We start from the raw sequence: 23835 nt of genomic DNA, 5'->3' as shown, positions 1-23835 counted from the left end.
AGCGAGGTGAGGAGGAGGCGGCACTGGCCAACAGCCATTGAGGGGAGTAGTGGGGTGATTCTCGACCTCCAACCCAGAGCCGATGAAGGTAGGCTGGCAACCATCCAAAAAGAACAAGCCACTAGGCTAGATAGTCAGCCAGGAACACGTGGTGAAACATTAGAAATTTCTCTAACAGGAGAAATGTTGGAAGAAATATTGCTGATCATGGAAATTCCAAAGCTCATATTAAAGCTATGTGTGTGTGTTCATTCAAATATGTAGATTATTTCGCACAACCAGAGCACATTGGCAGCCATAGTACTATTCACAAAACGCACTGCAGCAAATTGACAAAATTTCTTTGACAGCTCCTTTCAAACCTCTGACTTTTACCACCTAGAAGAACAAGGGCAGGAGGTGTATGGGAACATCGGAACCTGCAAGGTCCTCTCCAAGTCTCAGACCAAACTGACTCAAAAATATATGGCTGTTCCTTCATTGTTGCTATGTCAGTCTTGGAGCTCTTTATCGAACAGGGTTGATGTACCTACACCACCACAGAGGCTCAAAATGACAATTCACCATTTTCACATGGGCAACTAGAAATGTGCAACAAATATTGGACTTGCCAGCAACATGGGCATCCCTTCAATGAATGAACTGCGCTGAGTAGATAGGTTCAATGGATACACATATTAAGTTCCTGACTGTCCAATGATCTGGGAGGGCAATTTAAATCAATTTGGGCTAAGGGTGGCATTGCAACACAATGGTTAGCATTGTTGCTTCACAACATCAGGGTCCGAGGTTCGATTTCCAGCTTTGGTCACTGTCTTTGCAGAGTCTGCACGTCCTCTGTGTCTGCGTGAGTTTCCTCCAGGTGTTCCCGTTTCCTGCCACAATTCCTGAAAGAGGTGTTTGTTAGGTGAATTGTACATTCTGAATTCTCCCTCTGCGTACCCGAACAGGCGCCAGAGTGTGGCAATTAGGGGCTTTTGACAGCAACTTCATTGCTGTGTTAATGTAAGCCTACTTGTGACAATAATGAAGATAAATGTGGATTGCATTAATTGACATCTTCCATCATGTCCCAGAGCAATTGTTGCAGAATGGTTGACTTGCTGGGTGGTGGGTCTGAAAAGTAGTACAAATTATTTTTGATCTAAATGCAAGAAAGCACCTTCCTGCTTTATTCCACTCTAATAGCGAGCTGATCAGTGATGTTGATGCTTGTGGTGATGACCATGGGCTGTCCTCTTTGTTAGAACAGTGGGCGCGAATAAACGGGGGGGGGGGGGGGGGGGTTTAGCATGGGAGGTTTTTTGGGGGGCCTCGGCGGAAATGCCCCGCCTAGGCCGCACTTAGTCACCGCTCACCAGGAAAAGATTGGAATAGTGCCCCAATCTCTCTAACCCCATCCGACGCCCCACCCACTCCATGAGGGCAGGGCACCTCCAGGCTCGATCCCCAGCACAGGCAAATTGCTACCTTGGCACTGTCAACCTGATGCCCTGGCAGTGCCCCTGGCTGTGCCATGGTGCCCAGGTGGCATCGGTGCCAGGATGCCAGCCTGCCCAGAGGCCAATTACCCAGGTCTTCCGATCACCTGAAAAACCGGTCCCCATTTTTGAAGACCAAAGCTAAACAGCGCTCTGCCGGAGTCTCCTCGGTAAGGCCGATAGATCTCTGGGGCTGGTTACTTCTGGTGTAGGCATAGTCACGTGAGTAGGTAAGCTCACATAACTATGCAAGTCTGGATCCTGCCCACTGTGGGTGGGATCCAAATCACGGTGCCTTGCGCGATCTCATTAGATCTCGCCAGGCGTAACGACTGATGGGAATCCCGGAAGAAGCCTCTCGCGGAATTTCCCAGCCACATCAGGTCCCGATTCCGGTAGAATGCAGCTGGTAAGTCGCGCTGTTGTGTTTAAAGTTTTTTTTCTTGGAGCCCACTTGCCAACTGGCCGTCCTTCGGGACCTACGCCGGCCAACTTTTGGCAAGGCAGTGTTTGATACAAAGGTTTTGTTGCCACAGGTAAGGGAGGGAAAGTAAATCATATAATTTTTGTGTTCTTAATCACTATCCAGTAGTCCTTGGTACTATGAATATATGTCCACATTGAAGGACAGGTCATATATGTCCTCCAACTATAAGGGTTCATTATCCGGTGTCGCATATGAAGGATAGTTACTTATGAGAGATATTGGAACGCTGCTAACAATTGTGAACCTGCATTCATCGAGTAATACTGCCTCGAAACAAAGAAGTGGAGGAGAGGAGAACAAAGAACAGATATCAGTGTGACAGAGCCATATGTGGTTCTGGTTAATAAAATAGCCGTAAATCTGAAGATGGTGATATCAAAACTTTGATTTGTAATTGGCTTGTGCACGACAATTACTTGGTGGACGTTTGTTCAAAGTACCCGATTAGAAACAAGTTCACCAATATTGATGAATGCTGACAACACTAAAACTGATCCACAGACAACTGACAAACTAACTGTTTTGGTTGTCATTAATCAGACAAAAGAGCAGCTCTGTGGCGCAGTGGGTTAGCACTGCTGCCTCACGACTCAGGTTTGATCCCGGACCCGGGTCACTGTCCGTGTGCTGTTTGCACATTCTCCCCGTATCTGCAGGGGTCTCACCCCCGCAGCCCAAAGATGTGCAGAGTAGGTGGATTGGCCACGCTAAATTGCCCCTTAGTTGGAACAAAATGGGTACTTTAAATTTTTTTAAATTAATGGGACAAAATGGACATTGAAAAATGTTTTCTCAAATAGTTATTATTTTCTCAGATATTCAATTATGGCATGATAATGTGCTCATGTCTGTCTAACCGGAAGACACGCCATTGCAGTCACTGTGGAGACTGTTCTCTTCAATAATGTAACGCTTGCTGCAATGGTTGTCGATTCCCTCCACTAAACATGCCTGCATGGTGTTGCTGACACACATGCTTCTCGCCCATCAACAGAAGCACACTGCAAGAAGATCTGCAGAAGATTTTCAAGCTGTTAGTCTGCATGGAGACATTAAATGCACATACACACGGAATCTCTCCAGGTTTGTGTTCACTCACCAAGTGCTCTGATACTCTGACTCTCACATCTGCTGAGCTTGGCATTGCGCTCTTTGATGGTCTCCTTCTGTTGCATGACGGGACCTTGGAGCTGCAGGATGGTCTCCCAGAGGGGGAATATGGCCCCCTTGACATTGTCCACTGAACAACTGTACTGCATCGGGGCAGAGGACAAGGGGTCTATGTCCAGGGAGATGGAAGGTACAGATGGACCATATAGGCAAACTCTTGTGCCGCAGCTTTGGCCAGGAGAGGTCGAGGAATCTACCAAACGTTTTGTGGCACATGATTGTCGAAGCGGAGCCGCTGCCGGAAAGGGGCTGGTGGTCGTGGTGGGTGGGGGAGGGGGTCCGCAATGTTTACAAGAGTGACATTTTTAAATGCCCTCATATTAATATCACAGTTTCATTGGCAAGATTGCTCTGATGTCACAAGATAGTGGGAGTAGCTGCAAATGGTTTTTTTAAAAATCCTAGAACTTTTCTCTTCTCCCCTCTTCTATCAAATAATTGCTCCCTCTAGAGGACTGGATTGATATTTTAGGCTGAATTTTCCCTACCAGCTTCTGTATGCTGCCATTCTGAAACTCTGCGTTAACGGCTAATAGATGCAGAACATCGTGACCCTTCTACCACCCACGGGTTGTGACACTTTGAAAAAACCTGTGCGAGAACATGGTCAATCAATGGGGAGCAGCAAATAGAGAAAGGTTACGTTAGTCTAAGCCATCCCACTAGTAATTTGGTACATTCAATTCACCCAAGGGACAGATCCCAGAAGTCATTAACGTGACATAGGCCAGTGAATTAAAGCCAATTTGCACTGCACCAAGTTGGTATCCTTAGAACGGATCACATTTTAAGGTAGCTAATGGTTCACTGATATGGAGGAAGACAGTCACACTCTGGAACTCTGCATATAGTTCGCTCACTGTCTTAGCTTGGACTGTGTGGAGAAAATCAGTGCTCTAATGAGAGAATGACCACCTTTCTCACCAATTTTTAGATGTTCAAGACTTTAGAACAGGCTGTCCAAGGTACAGCACAGGGGCTGGATGTGGCCCACAACACATCTCTATGTGGGAACCTGAGCCAGTGTTCATAATTTTTGTTAACCAGTTAACTTTCGATGCAAGATTCTGAAGCGAATTAAGCAGAGACAGTCTGATTTGTTGGAGCAGCGAACAGTGTGCTGAAGGCCGGTGGGTAAGAGAAGTCAAGGTAAGTAGGGATGGGTGCCTGGCTGGTCCACGGTGGGAATGAGGTCCACGTGACTGGGCCACGGCAGGGGCAGGAACCCACGTGGCATGTGCATTGGGCTCAGTGAGTTTGATATTTTGTCATTTTGGTGGGACTGGAGAGGAGACAGTGACCGAGTTGGGAGTATGTGTGGGAATAGGGGGTGGGGGGGACATGGAGGTGATTGATGGGGGTGAGTGTGTATCTGCCTTATGCCAAGTCTCGGTTTTCTCACTCCCTGTCACTGCTACACACCAACACATACACAGGCACACACTCATACCCACTTACACCAACCCTCCAACCTCCTGGTAATTTTTAAGGCTTAGTGTTTATAACTCCACAATTTATTGCTACAACATTGCTTTACATTTGTTCTGCAGTTCTTTCCTTCCGTGAAAGCTCAACTTTTTCTGAAATTTCAATTCATTGATTTGCCAAACTTTATCTTTCTAAAATTTACTCATCGATCCTTGAGTGAGAAAAATGTGGCCCGGGAGCGGGAAGATTGGACAAGTTTGCTTTACAACTACTGCCCCTCAAGAAATGTATAGCATTTTCTTTTCACATGACGTGAACACCAGGTTGAAAAATGTGTTTGTGTCCTGCAGTTCTATTACATTATTCTCTGCCACTGGATTAATAAAAAGAGGTATTTACTTACCATAAGCAGCTTTTATTTTGAGGAGCTTAAGATTTTCATGCGCTCTGTTTAGGTTTGAGATTCAGGTTCTTAAAATTTTAGCTGTATCCCGACTTCAGAAATAATCTCACTGGGCCTATGTCAAAACTGGAAAGGTGTGGCTGGAGCTCCAATTGACCAGGCTCGGACTGCTTTTTCAGTGTAAACACTGCCACAGTCACCTTGCAGCCTGAATTTAGAATGTATACAGCGCCAACATGCAAGTTATCAGAAGCCATATACAGTGCGCTCTTAAGGAGGATGAGAATGTACTTCATGTGACAAGAGGATTGCTAATGTAAGGGATATCGAATTTTGACACAGAAATGTATTAAAATACTAATTGGAGTCTCCTACTAGTTTTTATAAGAAAAACAACCTGAGAAGAAATGCTGAAAAAGGACATGTTCTTTTCATCTCTGAGGATTTGGTTACTTTAATGCAAGCTACTGAGTCATCCTCCTATCTGTTTACCCCTAAATATTAGCATATACCAAATTACAAAACAAGTCATGCACCTTTTTTCTGAATTTACTTTGCTTCTGTCTACAGGAGACACATATTCTCTGGAAGAAACTACTTGCTTAGAAGGTGAACTAGAGTGTGAAATATTACTCTGGAAATCTCAGTTGATTTGGGAATCATTTTTTTAAAAATTCTAATGGAATCCTTATGATGCTGAAGTTTAATTCAATCAATGAAGCAGATTATTTATAATAACTAATGCTATGATAACCGTTCAGCGGGTTTGCTTTGAAGTTTATAGAAGTCTACCAAAGACTACGCTGCACGTATGGAATGTTTTCAAGTATGTGTTTTTTTAATTATTGAAAAGGTACCGAGGGCCAATTCAGCCTACAAATGTTGCTCACTCCCTCTCTGTTATGCTAGCTTCTGACTGTGATTGATAGTTATTAACAGAATCACTAATGAACAAACAAAAATGCACATAATTCCACAGCTTTTCAAAAATAAACCATTTACCAGATATCAAAATCCTGGTACTTGATTCCAAGTCATCATCTCTTCTCCGCCTCCCTCTAAATTAAATTTTAATTAATTCTGTGTTGATTAGCGCAAGCTTTCTGCAAACAGCTGCACCTGCATTAAAATAAATACAAGATTATTCCTTCTCTCGGATTGATGCTTATTGGCCGTGGGATTTTTGAAGTATTGGAAGAATTTGATCTAATCTGGGTTGATGGGAGCACTATGAAATATGAATACACTTGAGAAAATTTTAAAATGGGGACAAGATGAAATACTCAAGTAAATAATTGCAGAAGTTCCATTGATGATTGTGAGGGTGTGCTTCCTGGATAACCTGAGACAGAATTAAACCCAAGTAAAGGAATCCTGTGGTACTTGTTAACTGTCTGATTTTGATCTCTGTTTTGTGTAACCAGAATAATTTCTTACTAAAAAATATTAAGGGAGCTATTTTCACCAAATAACGTTTTGTGAAATAACAGCTTTCCTCCTTTGGGAAGAAATCTTTCACACCAGAATAAAACGTTTTGATCCAGAGAGGTTCAATAACCACCCTCTGGATCTCGACTCTTGTCCTTTGTATTAACACAGGTACGTGACCTGGAGCTGTGGTAATAGTTTTATATCTTTGTGAGCAATTTCTAGTGAGTTCATTGCTGTGTTTATAGGCAGAAATGTTTGGTAAGGTAAAATTATGTGCCCACGAAATTGTTATGCTGTGTCATTATCGTTGATCACGTTAACATATACATAATGAACTGCAGTTACTTTGATATATTTCCATAGCCAGTTCAATTCCGTAGCTTTTAATATTTACTGTAGTTTCCTCATTTCATTAAAATCTTATATCCTTGCCGGGCAAATTTTAGGGCAGGAAAGCTCCTGTCAGAGTGTAAGGTTGGACAATGTGCACATCTAGAAGTGACATTTGCATTTTCTGTCATGCACACGGCCAAGACCTGTAGCTGAAAATACCAAAATTAATGAAGGAAACAGGAGTAATGAGAACCAGTAGGTGAGGGCAGGCTTGAATTTTCAGAGTTTGAAAGAGATGGGGAAGACTGAGAGGAGTTCCACAGCTTTGAGATCCTTAAATCATAGTTGAACCTCAGGAGACTAAAGTGAGTGTTAATCTTTTACACAGTGGGGATGTAAAAAGAACAGTGGGTGTTTTAAGATTATACATTTGATGCTGAGGAATGGCCAGACTCTTTCTGTGCTGGAATCTACTCTCTGAAAACAAAATTCAGAGGTGAGCAACTGTTATCTTACCAGTGTGAGAAAATCTACCTTAACAAGGAATGCAGATTATCGTTGCATCATGTAGGAATTCTGATTACATATGTGGTAAATTGCTCAGATCTTTATCAGAAGTCAGGCTAAAGAATTGTAGCAAAAATCAAATTCTTCAACGTATTTAGCAGTTACAGTGCCTGACTAGGTTTGCATATTTGCAATGCTATTAAATAGCAAATATATTCACACTATAAGCTAACAGCTGCTGTTAAAGATAGAACTGTGAGACTCGTGTCAACATGTGCTGATTCATGGACATCATTACTTTGCATCTAGTTTTGTTTCTTTAATCTGAATATTTAAGCTGTTGATGGAAAAATTGTTTCCGGCCTTTTGTGGAATAGTGAAAAATTGCTTGAAGCCTGACTGTCACTGTGCTTGAGGAAGAGTCAGCTGAAGATCCACCAGTGAACAGCTCAGTCTCTTCAGTGTTACTGATTAAATAATTATTATTCCTATTTTTCACAGGACCTCAAAATGGTTGGAATGACCCTCCAGCTCTCAGTAGGATGCCAAAGAAAAAGATCATGGTAATTTTAAAATGTTAATTTTTTCAAAACTAGTTATTCCAAACCATTATTCAGATACTGAAGCAGTCCGTGTCCATGTGCAACATGATTGGACAATATTCAGGCTTGGGCTGGTAAGTGACAAATAACATTCACACCACTTAGTGCCAGGCAGTGGCCATCTCCCAACAAGAGAGAATCCAATCGACATTCAATGGTATTACCATTGCTGAATCCTCCACTATCAAAATCCTAGGGATTGCTATTGACCTGAAACTGAACTGGACGTGCCATATAAATACTATGGCTGCAAGAGCAGGTCAGAGGTTGGGAATTCCGTCCTGAGTAACTCCCCTCATGACTCTCCAAAGCCTTTCCACCATCTACAAGGCACAAGTCAGGAGTGTGGTGGAATACCCTCCACTTGCCTGGATGAGTGCAGCTCCAGCAACCCTCCAGCTCAGCGCCATCCACAACCAAGCAGCCCACTGGATTGGCACCTTATCCACCCCCATCAACGTTCACTCCCTCCACCATCAACAAACAGTGGCAGGAGTGTTTAGCATCTTCAAGGTGCACTGCAAGAACCTACCAAGGTTCCTTAGACGGCACCTTCCAAACCTGCAACCTCTATCATCTAAAAGGACAAGGGCAGCAGTTGTGTGGGAACATCACCACCTGCAACACCCCTCCAAACCACACACTACCCTGACTTGGAATTATGTTACCATTCCTTCACTGTTACTGGATCAAAATCCCAGCACTGTGGCTGTATCTACAACAGATGGATTTCAGGGGTTCAATAAGGTTCAATAACTCCACTTTCTCGAGGCCAATTAATGCTGAATGAATTTTTTAAAAATTCTGCCATGATACATGGTGCGAAGATTAAGAATAAGATTAGTCATAAAATTGAGTAGAGTTAGACAGCAAGAGTTGATTGGACCAGGACAATTCAATCTCCATAACATTGTGCATTCTGTTGTTCTTTTTATGTTTTAATCCATTTTTATATTGGCACTATGTAAACTTGTGAGTGTTCAAACACCATCAGAGGAAATGTCATATTGTCCTTGCTTGAGGGAGACTGACGTTGCATCTTGATAAATTCCATTAAAATGGGAACATCGGAATTTATATCAAATGCAATTGTAAAAACTGTACAATGTCGTAAGTTTCTTCATAGTTAAAGATGGGGTTATGGGAATTTATTTAAAGATAAAGGAAAAAAACTGAATGCTGGAAATAGACAGCAGAATAGTTTTGATCTGACCACAAGCGTGTACCAAATCCTTTTTAATTTAAAGTACCCAATTATTTTTTTTCCAATTAAGGGGCAATTTACCATAGCCAATCCACCTACCCTGCATATCTTTGGGTTGTGGGGGTGAGACCCAGGCAGACACGGGGAGAATGTGCAAACTGCACACAGACAGTGACCCAGGGCCAAAATCGAACCCAGGTCCTCAATGCTGCAGACAGGAGTGCTAACCACTGCACCACCGTGCCGCCCTTACCAAATCCTGGTGAAAGGTCCTCTCAATAACGGGGACACATGCCTGTGTTTTCAATGGTGCAACGTGAGCACCCACCCAACACTAGCGTTTGGAATCTTTGTGCATCACCTGCCACTCCAGGAGGTACAACCATAAGCTGCCTTTGGCTCGAAGACTGCAAGTAATCCAGAGAATGAACCACACTTCAGTAGTTCTGTTTTTCTACTCTAAGTGGCTCGATTTTACATGCCCGAACCGGGTGGGTTTTTGGTGGGGAAGTACGTAAGATAGAGCCCACCATCATCCCACCCACCCCTGAGCTTCCCTCTCTTAACATGGTCAGTGGGCGGGTGCTGAAATTGGCAGCCCACTCATCATTTGTAAATAAATAATTAAGAGTCAATTGAGCTTGTTTAACAGTTCAATTAGACTCTCATGTCGCAGAATTTACAGTGCAGAAGGAGGCCATTCGGCCCATCGAGTCTGCATCAGCCCTTGGAAAGAGCACCCTATCTATCCCCACACCTCCACCCTATCCCCACACTTCCATCTTATCCCCACACTTCCGCCCTATCACCGTAACCCCACCTTACCTTGCCTTTTTTGGACACTAATGGGCAATTTAGCAAAGCCAATCCACCTAACCTGCACATCTTTGGACTGTGGGAGGAAACCGGAGCACCCGGAGGAAATCCACACACACACGGAGAGAACATGCAGACTCTGCACAGACAGTGACCCAAGCCAGGAATCAAACCTGGGACCCTGGCGCTGTGAAGCCACAGTGCTATCCACTATGCTACCGTGCTGCACGTACAGTTGGTGAGGGCAGTCCTAATAATTTTTAAAGAGTGAAAAGGAATGGGGGTGCTATCTTCGAGGAGCACTCTTTGCTCATCGGGGGCAGCCCCCCAAGATGGAACCTGCCCACACCACCCCTTTTCTTTCAACCGAATCTTCCCATATCCCTTCCCAAAATGACCAAACCCTCCTCGCTGGACACCTCACACTTGCCTTACTCCAGGATGCATTGGGATTTTTTGGGTTGGCTTGCAGGCCTGGCAGCAGCCACTGCTGAGCACTTAGAGCTGCTGGCCAGTTCTCTCCCATGAAGTCCCACTGCGAGCCAATTCAGCCCCCGTCCCAAAGTAACCTGGATCTACTGGAAGTGAGCACTGAAAATAAGACTGCACTCAGGACATGGAGTCCCTGAAACAGCAAATTCAATATCATTACAGGAGAAGGCACAAGTAGGCACTTCTATCCTCGTATCAGAGCTGATGATAAATGTTCTCCATGTGCAAATGGTGATGGACTGGCTGTATATTTCCAATACTTATTATTTTAATTTTATACGTCTTTATTAATTTATCACTTGAATGTTGATTATTTATAGATAAATATCATTTTTAGATTCCATTAGAAAATGCAGAATTTCTTTTTTGCTGCACTGTTAAATTATCATGTCTAAAAGCCACAAAGTTTTGAATTTCCAATAGTTACTACGGAACCTTAGCTGTTTTTCGACTTATTAAGCAATCCAAGATGATTATTTTTTGTTTAATAACTATTTTAATTTACTATATTGTGTAGGTACCAGGCAACTTTACTCCTCCTGCACCCATCACAGCTCCCATAATGAACCCAGTCGCAGACCCTCCGGCTCCAACGCAGCATCAGCAACCTCCCCCTTCTCTGCAGAGTTCGTTCCAGACTCCTCAGCAACTTCCAACTCAACCAGGAGGTCAAAGTCCCTATCAGGGAATATTGCAGCCTGGGATGCAGCCCACACTACAAACAATGATGCCAAAACATAGCACGGAGGAAGCTCCTGGTGCACCTACTGGTGATATTATGCAGGTACAAAATTTTCTTAGGATTTTAAACCTATGTATCACATACAAGGAAAAGCTGAGGTGAGATTTTTCTCTCTGGAGGGTCATTGTTCTCTTCCCCAGAAAGCAGTGGAGGCTGGGTCATTCACTTTTTTATCCAAGGCTGAGGTGGATAGGTTTTTGATCATCAAGGGAGACGTGGGTTATCAGGGGCAGACAGGGAAGTGGACTTGTGACCACAGCCAAGTCAGCCATGATCTTATTGAATGGCGGAGCAGGCTTGAAGGGCCGAATGGCCTACACTTGTTCCTATGTCCTAACCTCCTATGAAAACCTGGCTCAGATGAAATCTGATTAACCCATTATCACAAATTTGATCCAGGATGGGAGAATAGAAGATTTAAAAAAATTAATTCTTATGCAGTTGGAAAGACTCCATTACAGCATTTGCTTTTAGTTTATTTCGAACAACTAAACTTTCATGAAAAATACTGCAGGCGCAGGAATCTGAAACAAGAACGCAGAATGCTGAAAGCACTCAGTAAGTCTGCTTGCCTGCATTTAGCAAGAGATAAAAACTTTTGTTTGAAATTCTTTCATGCTTTGCTTCCTACTTCCAAAATACTGCCATCTTCTATTCCATTCAAAATTAGCATTTCTTTATAACTAAGGTGGCTGAATGTTTCAAATAAAGAAACTAAAGAATGGGCCAGCCAAACATAAAATAGAAATACACCAGTCCAGATGTCCAAAGAATTTGGTTGCATTAATGGAGACAGTAGAGGGGGCACAAGTCTGGAACAAAATATTGATGTTGGAACAGCAGAATAATCCTTTGTCCTGCTGCCCTTGTTTAATGTGAGGTTAGTATACAAATATTGACAAAGTTTGTTAAAAGTCAAAGAAAATATCTTTTTAAACTTTTATTCATCATTTACACAACCCCTACATCAGCAGAACCCTGCCCAATTAGCATTTTATAGACATTAAGTTGCTTTTCAACTTATTTCCTTCTTCCAGTTATGCAGCAACTTCTCAGTACAAGCTGCTGGCTTTGGCAGATGTTTTTTTTAAACAGTGCTTTCTCCTACACAGTTGTCTATGTAGAGAACTGAATAATAACCTGTCTCAGCTGCAGCAGTCGAACTTGGTTGCTGCAGCCAAACTTGATTATCAATGCTACCACTGTAAATGCAAGTTTTGAGATGTATGTTGGTAAAACTGGGGTTGGTGCTGCATATACCCAATGAGCATTTTAGTAGAAGGGAAAGGCAATATATACTTAATAGTATCGTTCTAAATAGTGGGCAGAGGGACACGAGGGTTTATGTACATTTTCGCAACTGACTAGGTATAGTGAGAGAATAGTTGGCAAAACATGTGGGATCTGGGGCATCATAAAATAGAGGTATTGAGTAGAAATGCAGGGAGTTAAAGCTGAATCTTTTATAAAGCATTGGTTAGGCCACAACTAAAGTATTGTGCCCTGTTTTGGTCATCAAATGTCAAGAATGATGCGAGGGTTCTGGAGAGGAAATTCACCAGAATGGTTCCAGAAATGAGGAAATTTAGCTGACAGGCTAGTTTGGAAAGGCTGGATTTGTTGTTCATGGAGCAAAGGAGGTTGAGGGGAGATCTGATAGAAGTGTATTATTATTATATCATTATTATTTTATTTTATTATTATAATTATATTATTAAGTGTACATGATTGAGAGTTTAGACAGGTAGATGAAGGAAAAGTCTTCCTGTTAACTGATGTTATAAAGAATAAGGGATATAGATTTATGGTTTTGGACAAGGGATACATATGGGATATGAGGAAGAACTTTTAAAATATGGTAATGACCGGGAACTAATGCCTACAAGGGTGTTGGAAGCGGACACAATTAATGATTTCAGGAAAACTGCATAGGTACTTGAGATAAAAACTACTGGGATATGAGGATAGAGTGGGGCGAATGCGACTGACTGGATTGTTCTGAGAGCCAGCATGGATTTGATGGGCCAAATGACTTCTTGCGTTGTAATTATTCTGACACTATTCTTTTACTTGCTCAGCCAGTACAACCAGTAACCACTGAGAAAATTGCCAAGAAACCCATTCCAGAAGAGCATGCCATTCTGAAGATCATATTTGAAGGATTGATTCAGCGATGCATGACCGCAGCCACTGATCCTGTACGTGCTACACACAGTTCATTTTATTTACATTTGAATGTGTAGATAATAGGTTGCGTCATTGATCTTGTGCTAAGACTATACCGCCTATTTGTAGGCTGATTGCCCTTTGCGACTACTTGATAGACATTTCTTATGAGTAAAAGCAAATTACTGTGGATGGTGGAATCTGAAACCAAAGAGAAAATGCTGGAAACTTTCAGTAAGTCTGGCAGCATCTGTAGGCAGAGAAAAAAGCTAACGTTTTGAGTCCAGATGACCCTTTGTCAAAGCTCTTATGAGTTTTTTTTTTATAAATTTAGATTAGCCAATTATTTTTTCTAATTAAGGGGCAATTTAGCGTGGCCAATCAACCTACTCTGCACATTTTTGGGTTGTGGGGGCGAAACCCACGCAGACACGGGGAGAATGTGCAAACTCCACACAGACAGTGACCCAGAGCCGGGATCGAACCTGGGACCTCAGCGCCGTGAGGCGGTTGTGCTAACCACTAGGCCACCGTGCTGCCCTGAAGCTCTTATGAGTTATTTAGTAATGTGCATATTAGCTCCAGTGACAAGGTTGCAAGTCTTTTTGAAAGTACATGAGTCTTTATATTATACTGCACGTGAAGATGACATTCTGATGGCTGAAGAGCCAAATATGTTCTATGGTGCAACATTGATTTATATGGTTCGGGGTTTGATTCCTGCCATAAGTTGAGTTTGCTGATTTTAACTTAAATATGATATTTATACTCCAATTGTTTTCCTTGTATCTGGCTGGGAAAGGATGGATTCCAGTAATAAACTCTTCATTGCAAAGTGCATCTGTGCAAATGTTAAACTTGGACTTTGTCATGATGGTACCCAGGGTAGAATGTACTGCCAGCAGTTTCAAACACTTAACAATGGAAACTCAAAGGGAGGTGCATGAAGGATGCTGCAACTTTATACCCCTTTCAGAGTGAATAAATTGGGAGAGAAAATCTGATGGAAACTTGAAATTAGTAAGCAGGAAAAGTATAATTGTGGCTGTGAGAATATTATAGTATCCTTAGTTAATGCTTTTTCTGTTGCTATTCAGTTGCTAATTTGATCATAAAACACTGTTTTTCAGCAAACCAAGAGAAAGCTGGATGATGCAAACAAGCGACTGGAATCTCTGTATGATAAGCTACGGGACCAGGTGGTGAGTAATGTAATATGAACCACTTGCCTTTTATGTTGCATTTTGCTACATACTGTGCCCCTCATTTCCTGAAGCACGGATCTTGCATAACCCCAGAATGGAGTTGGGTTTTTCTCTCCCTCATTCAGCAGAAACAAATATGTTATCTGATGAGTTGAGAATATATTTTCTGATTTCCATGCCAATTGTATTTCTCCACCATCCCCTTCCCACCTTTTGTTATATTCACCCTCTTCTGCAAACAGTGGCATGTATGAATACAGCTACTTAGGCCACAGCCATCCTCTGCTAATTGCTTTCCTCATTGAGATAACTTTCGAAGTCCACACTTCCACAGGGAAGCTCGCAAAATGGTGCACAGTCCACCTCTGGATTTATGTTCTGTGATGCCAATGGACAAGGCTCCTTGATGTTGGAGAAGAACTTGAAGTGGAGGATCCAATTGTTATCATCCACAACAAGACAACAACATGGGTAGAACTAAGAATGAGGTTCAGTGGAAAGAATGTGATAATTGTTCTTAATTGATGAACAGAAACTCCAAAAATAATCTCTAGACTATCGACTGAGCTGCACACAGATTGGCCTGGGATCAAGGAGATTAGAGGATTAAACATGTGCCTCAAATTGGAGGACATTGACAGTGGTACTGAGAAAAGAGGGCATTGTTCAGTTGGAAGCTCCAATTAAACAAGGCTGATGTCATCTTCCTGATCAATCATGTACCAGCAGATTTGAAAGGAGCTTTACACTAAAATGGAGTGGGGATGGGTGGAGGGCGACCAGGTGAAGGGGAATTTAGGAATCTAAAGAGAAAATTTGAGGCAGTAAACAGTATAGCAATTTGGGTAAAAACAAGCAGTATGTGGCAGAAAGGGGTAATCACGTATCTAAATCAGGACTAGGCAGAGAATAGTGACAAAAAATAAAATGAAAGGTTCTTTATCTGAATGCAGGAAGCATTCATAACAAGGTAGATGAACTTGCGGCACAAATAGAGATATAGTTGAGTATTCTTTGTCTGTAAAACCAAACACATTTTAAAAAACCCAGTTTTTTTAACCTCATTGATCTTTAACATGGGAAGTCTAGTTCTTTATCTAATTTACAGGTACCTTGTATTTATTATTCAGTCTCAGTTTTCTCTCTCGCTCTCACCCGCCACACACCTACGCATACATGTACCCCCATACTAACCGTCCAAAATTCTGGTAATTCTTATTGCTTACTTTTTTAAAAAATCAACAATTTATTGCTACAGCATTGCATTACATTTTAAATTCAGATTATTGTTTTTCCAACCCTATTTCTGAAATTTTCTCTTTGACCCTTGAGTAAGAAAAATATGCAAATATGGCCCCAGAGCCAAAGAGGTTGGACAAGCCTGCTTTAGACTATGGCTAACCTAGGTGTAGGTTACTTTAATGCAAGTTTATATGCAGTGCATGAAAACCAAAATTATCTGATATCCAAAATGCAATTGGCCCTGATGGTTTCAGATTTTTAAACATTCTTTTGTTAGGGTGTGGGCATCGCCAGCTAGGCCAGCATTTATTGCCCATCCCTAGTTGCCCTTCAGAAGGTGGTGGTGAGCTGCCTTTTTGAACCGCTGCAGTCCACGGTGTAAGTGTAACCACAGTGCTGTTAGGGAGTGAGTTCCAGGATTCCGACTCAGCAACAGTGAAGGAACAGTGATATATTTCCAAGTCAGGATGATGAGTAACATAAGAGCGGTGCAGTGATTAGCACTGCTGCCTATGCTGCTGAGGACCAGGTTTCGATCCCGGGCCTGGGTCACCTGTCCGTGTGGAGTTTGCACATTCTCCCCGTGTCTACGTGGGTTTCACCCCCAGAACCCAAAGATGTGCAGGTCAGGTAGATTGGCCATAATAAATTGCCCCTTAATTGGAAAATTAATTGACAGGAGAGAATCTATCTCCACTTGGAGAGGCGAGGTTTGATCAGGGATAGTCAACATGACTTTGTCAGAAGGAGTCCATGTCTAACAAATTTGATTGAGTTTTTTGAGCATGTGACCAGGTATGTAGATGAAGGTAGTGCAGTTGATGTAGCTTACACAGATTTCAGCAAAGTCTTTGACAAGATCCCCATGGGATACAAGGTAACTTGATACGGTGGATTCAAAAGTAGGGTAAGATCAGTAAGTTTGCGGATGACACAAAGATTGGCTGGGTGGTTAACAATGAGGTGGAGTGTCTTGGGTTACATGAAGATATAGACGGGATAGTCAAATGGGCAGGAAAGTGGCAGATGGAATTTAACCCATGAAAAGTGTGAGGTGATACACTTTGGAAGGAGTAGCATAATAAGGAGGTACTCAATGAATGGCCTAGCACTGGGAAGTTCCGAGGTACAAAGGGACCGTGGCATGTTTGTCCATAGATCTCTGAAGACAGAAGGGAAGGTTAATAGGGTGGCGAAAAGAGGGCAGGACGGTGGCGCAGAGGGTTAGCCCTGCTGCCTCGCGGCTCCGAGGTCCCAGGTTCGATCCCGGCTCTGGGTCACTGTCCGTGTGGAGTTTGCACATTCTCTCCGTGTTTGCATGGGTTTCGCCCCCACAAACCAAAAGATGTGCAGGTTAGGTGGATTGGCCACGCTAAATTGCCCCTTCATTGGAAAAAATAAAGTGGGTACTCTAAATTTATAGAGAAAAAAAAATAGGGTGGTGAGAAAGACATATGGGACACTTGCCTTTATCTTTATCAATCAAATCATAGGTTACAAAAGCAGTGAGGCAATGTTGGAGTTGTATAGAACTTTGGTGCGGCAACAGCTGGAGTACTGTGTGCAATTCTGGTCTTCACATTATTGGAAGGATATGATTGCACTGGAAGGGATGCAGAGGCAATTCACCAGGATGTTGCCTGGGATGGAACATTTAAGTTATGAAGAGAGGTTGGATAGGCTTGGGTTGTTTTCGCTGGAGCAGAGGTGCAACCTGATCCAGGTGTATTATGATGGGCATGGACAAGGTGGATGGGGGCAGCTGTTTCCCTTAGTTGAAGGGTCAGTTGCATGGTGACGCAAGTTCAAGGTGAGGAGCAGGGGGGATTTGAGGAAAGAAGATTTTTACCAAGTGTGGTGGAGGCGGGTTGCCTCGCATCCTTTAAAAATTACCTGGATGAGAACTTGGTACATGATAATATTTAAGGCTATGGCCAAGTACTGGCAAATGGGATTAGCTAGGCAGGTCAGGTGTATTTCATGCGTCAGAGCAGACTCAGTGGGTCAAAAGCCTCTTCTGCACTGTATTATTCTGTTCTATGATCTCTGCTACCACAACCTTGTAGATAGTGAGTTCCAAGTTATTACCACTTGCTATGTAGAAAGCTCTTCCTCACATTTCACCTGTACTCATATGCAAGATTAAGGGCTTATGGAGTTGCCAGTGACATATTAGTATGAATGGAGGATTGGTTAATGGAGAGAGAGCAGCAAGTCGGGATATTTTCAGGCTGTAACTAGTGGAGTGCCGCAAGGAGAAATGCTGATGCTATCGGCTATTTACAATCTATATTAATGACTTAGACAAAGAGATCAAGTGTAATATATCCAGGTTTACTGACAATACAAAAGTAGGTAGGAATGTAAGCTGTGAGGAAGACGCAAAGAGACTGCAATGGTATATCAATAGGTTGTGTGTCGGTATTATTGTTGTAGATTGAGTGTAATGTCAGGAAATGCAAAAATTAATTGCTTTGGTACTAAAAATGAAAAAGCACATCTTTGGGTTGTAGGATGGCACCCACGCAGAAATGGGGGAATGTGCAAACTCCATACGGACAGTGACCCGGGGCCAGGATCGAACCCGGGACCTCTGCACCGTGAGGCAGCAGTGCTACCCACTATGCCACCGTGCCGCCCTGGGCCTTGACAATGTAGACACGGAGATTGTTTCTCCTGGTTGGGACATTTACAATGTGGGGGAAGAGTCTCAGGACAAGGGGCTTAATCTTTTGAACTGAGATAAGAAATTGCTTCGCTCAGAGAGCGAGATTCTTTGGAATTCTTTACCCCAGAGGGTTGTGGAAGCTCCATCATTGAAAATATTCAAAACTGAGGTCAATAGATCAATAGATTTGGATCTCTCTGCGAATAGAGGGATATGGGGACTGGCAAGGAAAGTGGAGTTGAGACAAAAGATTAGCCATGAACATATTGAATGCAGAGCAGTCACAATGGGCCGTTGATCTATTTCTACGCCTTTTTCTTGCTACCAAGCTACATTAACATGGTGGAGGGAGGAGGGGCAGCGTCAAAACCTAACTCTGTCCCCATCGCATTCAATGCTCACATGTAAATTCTAACAAATTCTACCGCTGGATTGGTAGAAGAAGCAGGAGTCTTATTTCAAATTTTTTAGTCACTGAAGTGAAATTGAAAGTCAGTTAACCATTTTTGTGGATAAGATCCTGCTATCATTTAGCTGGTGAGATTGTGATTTAAATTTTACAGCCATGACCCTGATGCGATCCTTATTTATATTTCCTTTTTAATTACTGTTCCTCCCTTTCAGAAATCAAGGCCTGGATTCTCCGCACCCTGACGCCGAAATCGCATTCGGAACTGGGGCGGAGAATCCAGTTTCACGCATGAAATCGGGACCGGCGCCGGTTCCACGATTCAACGCCCCCCCAAAAAGCGGCGTACCACCTACGACCATTGCTTAGTCAGGCTGCCATAGTCGGGGGCAGGCAGATCAGAGGGCAGGGAGGGGGCACCTAATACGGGGCTGGGCCTTTATTGTGTGGGTGGTCCGGGTCGGGCGAGTGGCCGATCGGGGGCACTATTTCCGCGGTCCAGGTTCGGGGTCTGAGTCCGACATGGAGCACAGTGCGACTGCTGGAGGCAGCCGCCGTGCGCATGTGCGGTCTATGACCTGGACAAGTGGGGGTCCGTACAGGCAGCTGGAGCAGCGAGCTCCATGACAGCTCCCTGCTAGTCCCCTGCAGGGCTGTGAATCTGTGGCCTTTTGACGCTAGCATTTCTGGCGTAAAAGATCACAGTTTTCACAGTGGCGTCGGGACATAGTCCCTGAAACAGAGAATCCAGCCCCTGAAACCTAAAGGAAATTAAGCATTGTGCTTGTTGTTATCTGGTAGTAAATCCAACTTCAGTAAAATTAAAGTTGCAAGCCACCACTCTGCTGTACTCCAGCCACCCCACCTCATTTGGTGGTGGCCATGCTGCTGGGGCTTTGTTAACTTTTCCATTTTGATGAAGTCTGAATATGATGGTGAGGCGTGTGGACGGGAGGGAGTCTATTCCACAAATAATATATGCTGTGGAGATGCCGGCATTGGACTGGGGTGGGCACAGTAAGGAGTCTCACAACACCAGGTTACAGTCCAACAGGTTTATTTCGAATCACTAGCTTTCGGAGCACAGCTCCTTCCTTAGGTGAATCCTGAGGATTCATTTGAGGAAGGAGCAATGCTCCGAAAGCTTAGTGATTCAAAACAAGCCTGTTGAACTTCATCCTGGTGTTGTAAGACTTCTTACAAATGATATAGATATGGAGAAAGTTTGATTTGCAAACTTTGTAGGCATCCCTTGCCACCTGTTAATTAAGAAACACTTTTTAAAAATTGTAATCACTATAACTCAAACCACCCTCTTGATAGTGGTGTTGAAAGGCAGATTCTGATCAGGCTGGTGTTTGAGCTGGGGATAGTGGAAAAGGAACTCCAATCTTGTAAAAACATTTTCTAAGACAATTCACTCAACAAAGTCTTTTGGCCCTTTTTTATTTTTACTGCATAACGTGAAAGAATTATCCAGAGTAAATTTCCCACAACCCACTCTACAAGTCCTCATTTCTATCTTAAAACATTGTAACTTGCAGCCTCAGACAATAGCTTCCCAATCTATGCTTGTCAATCTCGATGCACTCATTACAACTAACCTATTTCATACAGCGATTTGTACTTTCCCTGCCACTATTTACCACGTTGGAATGTGAAAATCTATTTGTTTGTCTGGTGTGTTTATTTATCTCATTTTTTCTATTTCCTTAGCTTACCTTTCCATCCATTCCTCTTCCCTCCCTCTACGCACTTGTGCTGTCTTCTTCAGTTAGGAGAGTGTACAGTCCCCACCACAAATGCTCTCCATTTATCTTTGTTGTTGACTCTTATTTGGAGTTGTGCTTTGAGCATGAAGAGCTTTCTAAAGCCAGTCGACCAGATATTTAGTTTGGAGTGAGACTCATTTATTTCCGTTTAGAACTGTGACATATTTTGTTGTGTTGCATTCTTACGTCATTCTCCCTGTAGAGACCAATAACCTTTTAAAGATTAATTTTCCAACGACCAACAGAAAGAACTGAAGGACACGCTTTCACTTTTTAAGACTATCAACTATTAAGGTACAAAACAAACCAAAATCAATTTAGATCAAATATTAATTAATAGATAGCTAATGCATTGAACTAAAGAAAAGGAGCATACACATAAACAAAGACATACAACAAAAGTACGCCTTACAGAACCCTTTATTGCCTTCTCCCACGCTTCTGGCAGAGACAGCATTGTCCCATAGCCACTCCCAGCTCTCCTGTAGAGGGCCACCACCAACAGCCTCACCCCCCACGCCAAGTCGAAACTTCCATTTGGCATGGAACATTTAGAATTTTTCTCCGATACTATTATCCCTAGTAAGGTATACCCTCAATGAATCGGTGTTCTTTAAATCTTCAAGAGCCCATCTGTCTGTTCCTTTTCTTTTGAATGGAAATGACTCTCTTAAAGCATCCTGTTTGGTCATCAACTAAAAACAGTTCTCTCTGCTTTTCCACAGTAGTAGCATCTCAAAAGACAACTCTCTTTTTTCTGTGGGACATCGGGGAAAGGTGCTAATTTGAGTTTTCTATTCCCATGACAACTAGACCACATGGGCATTTCTCCAAACTGAGACGTTTATTAAGGATTCGCTATTCCCATAGCCCTTCCCCCTCCTTCAGAATGTTCTGCCTTGTCATAAGTTAAAGGGGACATTTTAAAATATAATCGTATTGTAAAGTTCTGTGTTCATTATGCTTAACAATAAGCACAGCTTCATTTATTTTTTTTAATAATAAATCTCAGTTTCCTCACTGACATCTCCTGAAAAAAAATCCTTTTGAAGCCCTCTCGAGACTATTAACAAATAGCATGAATGGTACCAAATAGTCTCATTACTAGTGTATTAGCGACAAGATCAATGTTGAGTCGAGGAATTTTGTTCTTGATATTAACACTTTCCTTCATTTCTTGCAGCTATCACCAGCCATAGTTGGCGGTTTACACAACATAGCAAGGAGCATTGAAACTCGGAACTACAGTGAGGGATTAAACTTCCACACGCACATAGTGAGCACCAGTAACTTCAGTGAAATCTCTGCATTTATGCCGGTCCTGAAAGTGGTTCTCACCCAGGCTAATAAACTAGGTGTTTGATGTAAAAGTCTTATTTGAGACAAGTAAGCAACATATTTTGAAAACGAAATGTTGGCCAAACCTATGTTGGTTGAGATTGAAATCAAAATCTGAGCAAAGACAATTTGAATACCCATGATTAATGGACATATGTTTCATTCCATGTTGCATTTTTTGGCTGTCTAACCACAGCGCCTTCATATAAAAGAGGCAAAACATTCCAATATATAATCAGATATATATGAATCCAGTGGCAATGCACCCTGATCTTTTTAATCTGTCTATATTGCCTGTTTTAAAAAAAAACATTAAATTATGTGACCTACATAGGATAAATGGAATCCGTACAGTATTGTAATAATCTAGATGCATGCATTACTGATCAAACTAAAATACAGGTTTATGTGCCACTGATTTATTTAGTGGCAGAGTATACTTTAATAGAAAGAAGTGTCGGGCTTTTTCTAGAACCAATACAGACTGGAAGAGTATGCTATATGGATTGGAAGAAGACACTTGATTTATGGCTGAGACTCCGGAAAAAGTTGAAACAGCAGCTCGTCTTTCCCCATGTTCAATTTTATGATTCAGAAACACACCTACAATTCATCTTTTAAATAAACATTAATTTATTTACATGTGTTGTCTTTTATTTTCTATTGAGCTGGTCATAACAGTCAGACAGCTGAATATTAGCAATTACTTTTGACAGATAGTGTCTTAGTGTTAACAGTGGATCTAGGAGCCTGCCAAAGCTCAGAATAATCCTGCTTTGTGTTCTTTTTTCGATCTTTCTGTTGAGTGGTTAAAAAAGGGAAAAACAAACGTTGTGTTTTGCTGAAAGATGAAATACTGAAATGCTTCCACTCATACTCTTGCCTTAGTGGAACACTGTTGATCCTTTCCTATGTAATACAATCCACTTACCATATACTAACAAAATCAATGGGGTGCTATCTTATTGCAATCATCATTGAAGCATCAAATAAACTAATCTCATGTTTCTCTCTGAGTAGAGATGTTGCCTGTAAAGCTTCAGACACTTTGACCAGTTTATTATTCAAACATTTTACCCAGGCACCCTTATTTGTGAGTTGAACAAAGGACAAAAATACAAGTTTATTATTCAACTAAATTGATTATCCAACACAGTAAAAACAGTTACTGCCTTTAAATGATTCCAACTACAATAATCCCAAGATTTTTAATGCTACCCGTGTTGATGAACTCAATCGGGCTGCGGGTCCAATTCTCTGAATCTCAATTGTCTCAGGGCCTGTGTCTGCTATGTGGGTCTTGCACGCTGCTTCCATCCATCCTCTGGTCTGCAGTTGAATCTTCTTTGTTGCCTCTGTGCTGGGTCTTCGCTGGGGTGGGTCCTGGTGGTCAATTCTTGCTCCTCTCTTCATGCCTTTCCAGAATGTTCTGTGACCCTCAGTCGATGAGGTCCCCGGGGAGGAACTCCACCCAGTGGAGTTGCTGATTGTAACTCTGCAGGACACCAGGAATCTCTTCCCCGCCCCAGGATTCATCTCCAGGTGCATTGTTTTTTTTAATGTTTTTATTAAAGCATGTATGTATATATATATATATATATATCAAACACAACTAAAATAAAAAAAGAACAAACGTGAAATCTCGTAACAGATAAATAACAAGCACCCCGCGCCCACCCTCCCTGCTGTTACCCTCCACCCACTCTGCCTCCTTTTTTAACCCCAAAGTCGATCCCCCTCCCCCTGCTGATTTAACTATCCTGGAAGAAATCGATAAACGGTTTCCATCTCCGGGCAAACCCCTCCACAGATCCTCAAGGCAAACTTGACTTTTTTCCAACCTGAGGAATTCTCGAGGTCGCTCACCCCTGGGCTTGGGGGTCCAGAGTCCCTCCTTCCCAACAAGATCTGTTTCCGGGCTACCAAAGAGGCAAATGCC

The 23835-nt window shown here is 42.4% G+C and overlaps 1 protein-coding gene across 8 annotated transcripts in view; it reads left to right on the top strand.

Annotated features, from left to right (window-relative positions):
• The window catches only part of sec31a (SEC31 homolog A, COPII coat complex component), a 133527-nt gene extending 110991 nt beyond the window's left edge, over positions 1-22536 (top strand). For 4 of the 8 annotated variants that reach the window (XM_038791674.1, XM_038791676.1, XM_038791677.1 and 1 more), the window contains 6 exons: positions 5540-5578; positions 7742-7803; positions 10872-11138; positions 13175-13294; positions 14393-14464; positions 21742-22536. In XM_038791674.1, coding sequence (XP_038647602.1) covers positions 5540-5578; positions 7742-7803; positions 10872-11138; positions 13175-13294; positions 14393-14464; positions 21742-21921 — 740 coding nt within the window. In that variant the 3' untranslated portion in view covers positions 21922-22536. The remainder of the gene's footprint in view (positions 1-5539; positions 5579-7741; positions 7804-10871; positions 11139-13174; positions 13295-14392; positions 14465-21741) is intronic. The other 4 variants (XM_038791679.1, XM_038791680.1, XM_038791678.1 and 1 more) reach the window with 1 other exon arrangement.
• Positions 22537-23835: the final 1299 nt, after the last annotated feature.

The sequence above is a fragment of the Scyliorhinus canicula genome, chromosome 3 (assembly GCF_902713615.1).
Source record: "Scyliorhinus canicula chromosome 3, sScyCan1.1, whole genome shotgun sequence".
Lineage (NCBI taxonomy): Eukaryota > Metazoa > Chordata > Chondrichthyes > Carcharhiniformes > Scyliorhinidae > Scyliorhinus > Scyliorhinus canicula.
Note: the sequence above shows the minus strand (reverse complement) of the source record. Positions and strands in the feature narration are given on the sequence as shown.